General features: G+C 45.7%; 1 protein-coding gene across 1 annotated transcript in view; it reads left to right on the top strand.

Moving 5' to 3' along the window:
* The window catches only part of Bap170 (Brahma associated protein 170kD), an 84591-nt gene extending 74993 nt beyond the window's left edge, over positions 1–9598 (top strand). The window contains exons 17-18 of the mRNA XM_077673968.1: positions 2834–2925; positions 6316–9598. Coding sequence (XP_077530094.1) covers positions 2834–2925; positions 6316–6430 — 207 coding nt within the window. The 3' untranslated portion in view covers positions 6431–9598. The remainder of the gene's footprint in view (positions 1–2833; positions 2926–6315) is intronic.
* The last annotated feature ends 2527 nt before the right edge of the window (positions 9599–12125 follow it).

Here is a 12125-nt window from a genome sequence, read left to right as displayed (position 1 = left end):
TGACACTGCGTGCACCTCTGTTGCGGCCCGGTTCCAACATGTGGTTGCACCCAGTATGCAGTGGTCACTAATATTCACAGCTTCGTACGAGCCACACTTAGGGGGGACATGGGTCTTAAAACAATTTCTTTTAATTTTTGAGTTAACTCTGTGAAACTTGTCATTGAGTGAGTCAATTAGTTTTGAAGACCATAAGAGATAATTAGTCATTTTCGAAAGAACAACGGACAAAATAGTGTTGGTCGTAAAACTGTAATCTTTATTTTTTTCAATACTATGAACCCTGGTGAGTGTAATAAGAGAATCGTTTTTTTTTTCTTTTTGATTCACCACTTGGAGCTAATTTTACAGCTCATTAAACTCTGGTGTTTGAAGTGGGCACTCAAAATGGTTCCTTGCCACTGGTGCCGCCAAGGTTTAATGAGGTATAAAATTAGTTGCAGGTGGTGCATCAAAAAAACGATTCTCTTATTGCACTCGCTCATTCCACTTATTATTCATAGTATTGGAAATTATAAAGATTACGGTTTTACGACTGCCACTGTTTTGTCCATTGTTCCTCCAAAAATGAGTAATAATCCCTAATTATCTTGCTAACTATCTGACTGACTCAAAAAATGCCATATTTGAAATCGGTGGGACAAAAGCAGCAAGACTGACAAAATTCACAGTTTGCTTAACAATCAGGGGTGAGACAGCTGAATCAAGTTTGGGAGCAGTTTTTGGAGCAGCAAAATCTCGATTTTGGAGCAGAAGAACCTTGGTTTGGAGCAGTTAACGACATTTATTATGTCACCTTAGGTGCCCAAAAAATCAAATTTTTGGCAACTCACGGGGGAAAGAGCACTTTTTAATCGGTTTTGAACGTATATACCACTGAAACAGCCTCTTAACAAAGTTTTTCTACCAGAATATCACGAGGTACCAAATGCACTACCTTCTTACAAACCATTTTTAAATTCTTAGGCTCTGTGTATAGGTAGCATGGAGTTCCGTTGAAAATATTAAATTGAAAAACTAAGCAATCGTAAGGCATTTTTATTATCATGGGAATGCCGAAATTATTATTTTTGTAATCCCAGACTCGGCTTTAAGCACAAGTGTAGAGCCACGGCAAAAGTTGCTCAAAGCGAGGTGACAGTCGTCACATCCCACCAGCTTTCCCATTTCAAACACTAAGGTGCACGTTCACTACGATCGATCGTAATTTCAGTAACATTGATATGTTTAGCCATCTCCCCTTTGGCATGAAATAGATAGATGAATCAGATAGATGAACCATTCAGAACCATTCATTTAATCAGATAGATGAACCATTATTACTAGCGTGCTATAATAATAGCCCGTCCCGCAATCGGACACTGCTTGAGCATTTTGCGGTGATGTAGCCTGCGCCGCCCCCTTTGAAGTGTTGACCGTCCCATTCCCGCCGCTCGCAAGCTCGCTGTCAAAGGCAGCAATAACTCTGCATTTTATAACAATGCAATGAGTCCGAAATATCACTTCAAGCGCGAACCGCGCCTCACACGAAACGCGGCAAATTCGGGGGCACCGCGTTGTTTTCTATGAACTCCACCTTTTGAGTGGCGCAACTTCTTCCCGTAACAGATCAAACTAAATGTAAACCTAGCCACCCCCATAACCAAAAGCACGGTAGAAATCTGTGAAGAGCGGTCTGCCTGAACAAGAGTGAACTAGCCTGAACTACAAGCAACTGCTTCACCCGCTGGCCATGTTTTCCGATCCTCACCATACCAAGATGGCGTCACCCTGTATACGTACGTAATGCCGTTCCGGAGATACGGCACTCAGAAAATTGCCGTTTTGTCATTAACTTGAACAAGTTTTGTCGCCTCAGTTAACATTAGTATTTTTATACAGGACTTTTCAATGATTTTCGATGGGAAAGCTTTAAAAACGTACAGAATATAACATGTGCAACCCGACATTGTGACTTCCGAAAAAACTATTTCGGGGACCATTTTACGTGAGTTTTTTATTGAATGATCAGTCAATTAATTTTTACAAACAGCATCACCTTGGGGGTAATAAAAAAATATGTGGTCAGTAAGCATTTTGCCCCACTGAAACTGATGGGAGCGTTAAAATCGTTGGCTCTCAGACTGTTTTGAAGCAGTTTGGCGTAATTTTACCAATTTTCAAGCTTTTGGAGCAGCCTGGCGCAGGAAAACAAATTTGTATCAAATCTGCGCAATATGCGCAGCTGTCTCACCCCTGAACAATTAAAAGGAAGCTGTTTTAAAAGCAGCATCCCCCTTTAAAAATATTACTGCACATGTCGTGCATACATCACCATCAGACTTCGTAGGGATGGGATTTAAAAAAAAAGACTGGTGTCGACATTTTATGTCATGCAGAGTGCGACTGAGCAGTCATAGACGCAAGCGCATTAATGTGGTCCAGAACTGTTAACATGTCAGATCTCACATTTTCTTTTTTGTTTCGTTACAAGGGCTTAACTCCCAGAAATCCATTAGACCTGACCGATGATCTTTTGAATTTAGTTTGTTACCTGCAATAATTTGCTCCATCTCCGTACATTCCCACAAGGTTTTGTGGTACTTTGGACTGTGAAAGGTGCAGCAAATTGAATAGCAAAGGCTGTTCACAAAGTACTCAAAGTTCTGAATGTTCACAATAGAGGGCTGTTTGGCGAAGGAAGGAAACGGGATTGTGGAATAAGATTGATAGCAGGAAGCAAATTCTGGTGGGAAATTCACCGTTGTTGTGAAAAGGGCATTTTGTCCCATCTGACTAGCTCTGTCGGAGCGCTGCGCTCATTGTGTCGTTTTGTTTTTCGTTCCCCCACCAGGACGAAAAAGAGTCGGCGCTGGCCAGAAGCATACGCCTCACGTCGGCACTCATCATACGGAATCTCGCCACCCATTCATCGCTAGCCAGGCGGTGAGTGTGTTTGCGATACGAGGAGTGTTACCCTCTAGTAAATGGCTGTGCAGTCTAGTCCACTTATAACGATATCCAAGTACCAAGGAAATTCCATCGTTATAACCGACAATTGTTATAAGCGGGTTGCAAAATAAAAAGACGAAGCACAGCTCAAAACATTTTATTCGCATGCGAGAAAGGTCGTATTACTACTTATTTGCCAAGCCAATGCATTGCAAGAAATTCAACAAGTCTCGCCCGCTGAAGTGAATGCAAAAAGAAATGCAATGGGTCCACCCATAACATAAAAAAGTTTCGAATAGGCGGCCATGTGTGCCATGGCAGCTGCCGCTGGGATCTCTGCAACAGGTTGCCACAACTCTACATTTTTTAACCCCCACAATACCCTGTGGATATTTCGTTCAAGTCTGCATCTTGCATTCTATATTGCATTTGGATGCTTGCACTTATTTTTGGTGAGAAATGTTGCTTTCTCAAGACCTTCAGGCAGATTATTGCTCACAGCTGTAACCTTCATGCTGAGTACCGTATTTACACGATTGTAAGTCGACTCGAATGTAGGTTGACCCCCAAAAATTGCATCTATCAAAAAAAAAAAAAATGCGTGCCGCCTAGAAAATTGTATCACATAGAGAAGCTCTTCCGTCAACCCACACGGCAGCTCTACCATCAATGATCGATGCTCCCACAAGAGCCGTGCGCTCGCGGTATACGCGGTAGATATTAAAAAAGATAAGCTTTTCTATAAGCACCCGGAATAACCATGCGCTGTGGATTGAGCGGGAAAAGCACATTCGCTGCGAGATGACAACCATCAAAGCAACCGGCAGCGGCCACTGCCGTGCAATACCAAAAAAAAAAAAAAAACATGGCGGCTGACGGAAGCGGCCGTGCGCGATTTACTTTTGAGCGACTACCTCCCACCATCGCGTTCGGAAGTGTACTGAACAATGGGATATGATTTCGGCTACGTTAGCGCCATGCATTGAATGAAGGGATTTGCTAATACTCATTTTGTTTATTAGAGATGAATGAAACGCTTCTTGACGCGTTTTTGCACGCGATTCGTGCACGTCGGCGTTGCGCGGGCGACTTTTTCACGTGCAACGCCGACGATTCCGCGCGCGCGTTCTACCAGTTCTACCGTTCTACGTTGGTATGACGCGCGACGAGGGCGGCAATGGGAGGAGCCTGACGACTTGCCCCAGCCGGCTGGCGCCACCGGAGATGTTTAGGCTTACCATGGTGGCGGATATTTGATTGGCGCTTTACCTAGCGGCGCGGATAATGCTTTATAGTGTCGTTTTCGACCGCATTATCAGCTCCTTTCATGCACAAACGTCTTCGTTTGTGCCTTCAGTGATATCTTAAAGAGCGGTTAAAAGCGGTCGCTTGAGCTACGCGCATCTCTTCGCGGCTGGTGACGCCGCCATGTTGCCGCCGCCGATCGCGTAGCGCGCAGCATGTGGGCAGCGTCAGCGCGGCGCATTTTCACGAGCAGAAAACGCCCCTTGCGGTTCACACTTCAGACTATAAATAAACATGGGAACGAGGGTGCAAAGCTGTCGCCTCCTCGTAGACCCCCGATTTCTCGTTTCTCTAGACGAGACCGTTAGTTGCACAAACAAGACACGAACAAGAGTCCAACTGCTCCTCTTTTAACCACTTGTATGTTTGCTCCAACAGTGTTGCGGTACTGTTTCGAATACAGCTGGAACACAAACTTTCCCAAGCTGCCCTCATTTCACAAGAAAATCTCTACATACTCTACCTTCCTCCCACACAACAACTTTTCGTGAATATTTTGATTTGCAATGTATCGTTTTCAGGTTTGTTGTACTGCAACTCTCAATTGCAGCATCAGTATTACCTGAAAAAGAAAAATCCCGACAAGTGGGAGACGAAGCGTGAAAGATCCAGACTGCGCGCCTGCTATCATAGTTAGGAAGGCCTTTTTTTTTCTTTGCTGTTTTTGAAAGGCAGTGGGGGTTGGTATATGAACAAGTGCACTGTAAACTATGTATTTATCGTTGTTTGTCAGATTTAGATTACAATTACAGTAGCAGCTTTCTGGTGGCTTCTGTTGCGATGTGCAAGTTTGTGTTGAAGTTATATTGAGATTGATGTTAGACAGGCGAAAAGTAATCTCGGTACCCTTGGTAGCAAGATCCAGATGGTGGCACAAGGCACAAGTGTGTGTGTTTGTGCGTGTGTGCCGAACGTGATAGTAATTACAGCCTGCAGGCAAATGTTACGTTCTGCAAAGCGATCCTTCTAAATTTAGTCAATGTACCGTATAAACCGGATTATAGGTCGACCCCCTACCTTGAGGTGGGAAAAGTTGATAAAAAAAATAATTCGGCACAGAAGCGCACTCACAATGTCTATATTTATTTTTGACGCCCGTCCGTCACTGCCACTCACTATGCCTGCCGAAGTCACTCGTCCAAGCTCTCAGAGTCGTCCGAGGATGACTGCTTCGCACTGTCATCTTCCATGCCATCAGGCATGTTGCTGATGGAGCACTTCCTTAACGCTCGTGTAACCATGTCGTCGGGCAGGACTGCCCAGAGAAGGACACCCAGCTTGACACGGTCGCAACCGGCCCGTATAGGTCTTTTTGTTGTCGCCGGCTATCCACACATTGTACAGTTCGCGGAGCCGGTCCGCGCATGGCCTCCGGAGCGATCGTGAGCGAAGTTCCCGGATGAAGTCTGCCACTTTGTTCTCCAACTCAGGGTGCAGCGCTTGACGTCCACGGAACGATCGGTTTCGGGGGTTGCACGCGCACAGCTTAGCTTTCTGGCTCCGCCAGTACCGCACACTTTTCTCCGAAACGCCTAACTGGCGTTGCGCCGCCATATTCCCATTCTGCTCGGTGACTCAATCGCTGTCAGCTTAAACGCCGCGGTGAACTGGCGTCGGCTGCCGCCACTCATTTCGGAACAGAGACGTACAGAAATGTACGCAAGCACGCACAATAGACGAGTAAAAGACGAAAAACTAGAGAAAAGCGAAATCAAATAAAGGACTGATAGTGCGAGAGAGCAGTCAGACACGAATGGTGATGGCGACGGACTACGCTTGCACATTGTTGCCAGACAACGATTTACATTCTGCCAATGACCGCTATATAAGACGAGGGGTGACTTTCGTGCGGATTTTTTTGGAAAAAAACTCGACCTATATTCCGGTTTATACGGTAGTCATCAGTCTGCACTAGCAAGTGTTGGGTGATATTCAGGGAGTTAGGGTATGCGGGTCATTGGGAATGCCTTATAAAGGTCTGAATAAGAGCTAAAGTGCACAATAAAATTTGCGTGCAGGCAGTCCTGAGGGGGACGTGGTGATAATGACGTAATTTTTCAAATTTTTCTCTCCCTGCAGCTATCTGCGGCGGTATGAACAGCAGCTGTCGACCGTGGCCATGTCACCGCTGGAGTTGTCTCGGACTATTGCCCAGTGTTTGCGCGAAATGGCCAGGGTGTCCACGCCGGACTGAAGTTCTTTTTGTTAATACGAGAGAGAGAGATCGAGAGAGAGACGAACTCGTTTGAGTTTAACACAAGCTGTGCGGCTCGCCCCGTGAGTGACCGAGTGATTGTCGTTGCGGGGGTGGCTTGCAGCAGAGGGCAGCGCCGTCAGTCAGGGACTGTGTGGACCGTCGGTGGACCCCCTCTTCCCCCTGCCTCTGTCTGTGGACCTTTCAACACTGTACAGACTGACAGAGAGAGGGAGAGGAACGAAGAAACGTTGCATCGTGCCGCGCTGGAGATGAGTAAACGAGGACTCGGCAAAGTGCGTGCGCCCGTGAAGAGAGACAACTCCCCTACGTGCCTCGACGAAGCGACGGAAGATGGAGCAGCCGTCGCGTCCTTCTTGTTCTTCTTTCCTTTCCCATTGCGTTTCGCCGTAAGTGCGTCGTGCGTGGCAGCATATACAGAGCATCGGCACCCCATATCAAACCCCGATGGAGAGAGGTAGAGAGAGAGCAAAAAGAAGCAGGAAACATGTAGTTCACTGTGTTTGTAAAGTATGTGAGTTCAGAATTTTTTTTTTTTTTCCCCACCCTAGAAGCTCTCCATAGTTTGCTTGTATGTCTTGCTTTAGTTTTCTTCAGTCACCATGTGCGCTTTGAAAAGGCTGGGCAAGCTAGCATTCCGCAAGGAGAGGCAGGTTGGTGGTGTGTGTTGGATTGAGTGAAGGGAACGAAGAGATTGTGTAAAGACTTGTAGACGGACTTTGGACTAGGCCCCTTTGCGGGGGATGTAAGGGGTGCTTGTTGAAAATGTCCTGTTTTTTATCCCGTTGCGTAAGGCCCCTGCGTACTGCTTGTACGGCGGTGTGCTGGCGGTTGTGTGCCCAAGGGTTGCGTTGTGTTGCCTGCCCTTTTCTTTTTTTGTTCGTCTCTAGCGGTCGGAATGTGTGCCGTCACGGCGACAGCGGCTGTTTTTATTTAAGACTTATTTATCTTCGTGCAAGAAAACAAAAAGGAAGTCATCCCCTCGCACTGTACACCCTACCATTTTGATATTTCAGTGAACTAAATTTCTTTCTATGCTTCTGCGCTTTTTGTGGAAACTGCCTGTTGCTGTGTTTCAGACCACTTGAAATTGGGAGGGGATGTATTCGAGTGTGCTTGTTTTTTCACAATACAGGCTGTTTAGTGCATCAATGATAAGTTTTTGATGTCATTGCTTTCTTTTTTTGTAATGCTCATTTCAAAGTATTCATCGAAGCTACAGGTAGGCCTTGTACAATTCTACGATCCACTGGGCTGTGCAGCTTAAGCATGTTTTGTACGTTGGGGGTGCTATATGTTAAAAGCGCTGATTTTCAAAAGAGATTTGTTCGTAGGTAACTGTAATGTCACGTATTCCTGCAACTCTGACGTGGTCTCTGGGGGCCCCAGGAATTATTAAAAGTAATGTAATGAATGTTCTTTTTTGTTTAAGGAAATATCATTAATCACGATTTTCATCGCTACCCTTCCAGGGAAAGAGAAACCATTCCTCTTATGCCTTATATCCTCTCCCATTTGCCTTTGTGTTCGCAGCGAGGTGCATTTGTGTCCTGTTAAGTTGAAACAGCCTTTCTTTCCTGCCTCTGCACTGTGTTCTCGTCAAGAGCGGTCGTCTCTCGGGTTGCGCCATCATGGCAAGTTTCATTCAGCGCACGAATTAAACAACAAATACACACACTCGCTTCACAAGTGATGAATCATGTTATAAATATGTAGTATAGAAAAAAAATGAGACGGTACAGGGGGCAGTGGTGGTAGTTTTTTCGTCTGCCAGCTCTGGTTGTTTCGTGAGGGGAGGGGGGATGGGAAAAGGGGCTATGCTTGGCACAAATGATTCAGCCGGTGGAATGTGCTGCTCTTTCTTTGCATTCGGTGGCTGAAGCTCTTTTTGTTTCAGTCCCCTTTCATTTGGTCTATTTGTCTTGCGGCAGTGATGTAAAAAATGTTTCCGCTTGCCAGCGTCCTCCCAAACTTGCAAAATCCTGTTCTGGCTCGCTTGTCATGCATTGCTGTCCTTTCATATTTGCAAATCTGGCTGTATCAGCCCAGACTTCCTCCCCCCATTGTCAGTATGCCGGGTGTAATGGCTGCTGGCCTCATGCGCGTTCCGTCTCTTATCATTGGGTTGGAAACTCCTTACGTTGTCATTCATTTCTTTTGTGTGGCGTTTTTCTTTCTGGAATTTTGTTTGTCAATTTTTAAGTGTGCATTCAAAGAGTAATTTTGTACCACTCACCAGCTTGTTTCAAAATGCTTAGATTGGTACATCTTGCTCGGCATAGCATGCAACGCATCTCTCTGTGGTTTCAAGCTTTGAAATCGGCCTTCAATATTTATACCTGCAGAATCATTACAGCTTATTTTCAAATTTTGTGTGCAAAATGAAATGCAAAGCTTGCATTTGAAAGACCCGCGGGGAATGCTTTCTTGTGCTGACGTCCACCAGACTCCCACATCGAGCTGTGTGTCCCTTCCTGCTTCGGAAACTCTGCTGTGGGGGAATACAAGAAAAACATGGCGGGGGTGAGAAATTGCGTGCGAATTATTATGGATGCGTACGGTTACCTCATCTGGCTCACCCCTGCTATGTTCTATTTCCGTGCTCCCAACACCGCGCAGCAAACATCGCATGCAACTATTTCGTCTAGTACGCCCTATCTTTGCGTTTGGCTTTTGTGTATTGCTCAGCCTGTTAGTACTGCGTTTAATTTGTTTCTCGTTCGAGTGTTTCTCCTGCTGTGATCTGTGTGTGGCAATCTAGTAAGCCTGGGACGATTTGTGAACTGCCGCGCGCCTGTACTGTGTCCACATCCCAATGAACGTGTTTGAAGTTCTGCATTTAATTTCAGCTTTGCAACACTGCTTCTGTGCCGTCTCCGCCCGAGCGTGTAAAAAGTCTCCGGTTCACCCCTGCTCTGAGAAGCTGACGTGCTGCCATGTGTTTCCCCCTTCCCCCCTCCACCTTCCCTGCCTGTCGCCGGCGGTTTGTCTGGATGCACCAACTTCACAACACCATTATTGCCGTTAATATTATTGTATTATGATTGCCGCGTCTATTTCTGTATATATACATACATGATGAGAAAAAATTTATACACAAAGTGAAGAAAAATTGGTTAATAAAATGTTTTTTTGGCCATCTCAGAAGCGTTTGAAGTCGGTGACTTGGCATTTTCAGTCTCATGAGCCATTTGAGGTTTTGAAGGGGCAGACAAGCCCCCCAAACGGGAGTTTCTATGGTTATGGCAGGGGAATAATTTTTCTGCAGATCATTCTTCCCTTCCAAGCTCATGTAATTGAAGCTTCTTGAACAGTTAGACCAGCCTCAAACTTGATTGATTTATCGTGGGGTTTAACGTGCCGACGCATCACAAGTGATAAAGCGTGCTGTTGGGGAGGGCTCCGGATTAATTTTGACCACCTGGAGATCTTGAACGTGTGCCGAAATCTCGTACATACGGAAATTTTTGCTTTTCGCCTGCATCACAAAAGTGGCCCCCGCAGCCGGGAATTAAACCACCCTCAAATTACTTTCATTGATGAGCATTGAATTTAAACCTACATTTTGTGCAAGGTATGGCTGGGAAGCCACGCTTGGTGGCAAGTTTGCATTTTACCGTTAGTCATTAGGGCAAGTCAGCTTGTTAAAGCAACATTGGAGCATTGTAAACATGGTCTGACCATTCGAAAATCTACTCTTATGAACGTTTTTCTCGAGAAAAGTGAGCTCGAACATTTGACTTCTCTTGCTGGCGTTGCATGCTGTGGTGGTGCAGTGGCTAAGGCATTGTGCTGCTGAGCCCAAGGACGTGGGTTGGATGTCAGCCGCAGGGCCTGTTTTTCAGATGGAGGCGAAAAGCTAAACACCCACGTGTCGAGATTATGGCACAAGTTAGAGATTCCCATGTGGTCATAATTGATCTGGATCCCTGTAATATGATGTGCCTCATTGTGCAGGTGTAACTTTCATGCATCATTGCCCCAATATTTGAATTTTTAAAAATTTGGCTTGGCTATGACAATTCCACTGACAGCAGTTGCACACAAGCTGTGCCTGAACAAGTACAAAATTGACATTCACGTGTAATCTGTCAACATCTTCATTTTAAACAGTAATACGTAGGGATGTTGCTGCAAAAGAGTGATGCCACTGGCGTCGTGAAATTCAACTGGTGTCCTTCAGCAGGGCTGGGCATTATCGCCATACTAGGGTATCGCAATAGTGTCTTGGAGACACTTTTAAACACCTCTTCCCATTTTGAGATACATTGAAAAATGTATTTGTATCTGAGTAGTGGTGTACTTTATGCTGTATTGAATGTCTCGCAATACTCTCGCACGTTTGAGTATCTCGTTGCATTTATTTTTCACAGCACAGAAGACGCCCGTCCTTCTTTGTTAGCTTGAGCCATGCCTTTTGCTTTGTCTCAATTTTGCATCTCCTAGCTCCCTTCTTGTGGATGACAGAGCTTAAAAAGACTGGCCCAGCACTGTGGAGGCAGGTGTGTAGATAATTGCACCGTAAGGCACGGCTGTATGCTAGCCCTGCTGGAGTTGGCCGGTGACACGAAAGGAAGTGAGGAAGTCGACCCACAGAATCGCCAATGGGACGCAGGTAGGTCAGGCAGAACGTGGCAATGATGAATGGGCTTGTGGGCAAGCCTTCACACGTGTTACACGCGCCAATGCGGGTTCTGGTGAACCATATAGTTGGTGGGAAGCGGCGAGTTAAAGCGTGCGAAGTGTGTCGTTGCCACTCCTTTTGATATGCACTGAACGCTGCGTTTTGGCTGACAACATGCTTGCGAGTCAGACAGGGTAAAAAAAAAAGACGTGCTGCCTTGGACGATAGTCGAACCCTAAAGCAAATGGTAATGGCCGAGTAGCATCCCTGCCAATTCTTGCCCACTACCTGGTCACACCAAGGGAAGTGCCACGTGTCAGATTGGGTTTTGGGTTTCGTTTAACTGCGGGGTTGTCTAAAAGCAGTGAGTTTAGCCGGCAGTTCATATTGTTTACGGAGTCTGGCGGCTTGGGTGACACCGTATTTACTAGTCAGACGGAGTCAAAGTAAGAAATTCATCCAGGGAATGAATGGCAGTGCAAAACGTCGCCAGATATGCCAACAGCACAATTGCACCAAGAAAAGTGTGCATGCTAAGCCGAAATCGGTTCCAGTGAACTGAGGGGTTGACCAGAAGCAAAGAGTTAGATGGGGAAAGCGTTTTGGGGATGCTTCATTTCTGGCGATATCATATTTAGAGGTAGCAACAAAGATGACCGACACCGACACACTGCCTGGCACATTTGTTGGCTCGAGAGAAATTAGTGGGCGTGAAGCACTTAGCTGGAAACCATTTTCTCTGGTGACTCAGCATGAGAATTGATCTAGCTGACTTACCCGGCTGTTGTTGAGGCAATTTGGGTAAACATTAGGGAAAAAAAGTGGGTATTCAGTCTAAGGGAGAAGCCAAGTATTTTGAATGGTATTTAAATGCAAATGAACCCCAAAATTTAAGCCATCCTTGCATGCCACTAACATTCATCAGACCAAATGATAGCGGATGCTGAAGGCTGTGAAGCATGGTCTGTCCTGGATATTACATTTTTTCAACCCTTGTAAATTGAGTCCACTGGTTCAGCTATCAAAGCAGAATGCAAGATTTCTAAAAAA

This window comes from Haemaphysalis longicornis, unplaced genomic scaffold (genome assembly GCF_048455015.1).
Source record: "Haemaphysalis longicornis isolate Haplotype H1 unplaced genomic scaffold, Haemaphysalis longicornis Haplotype H1 scaffold_6, whole genome shotgun sequence".
NCBI classification, from domain to species: domain Eukaryota; kingdom Metazoa; phylum Arthropoda; class Arachnida; order Ixodida; family Ixodidae; genus Haemaphysalis; species Haemaphysalis longicornis.
This window is presented reverse-complemented; position numbering and strand designations above follow the sequence as displayed.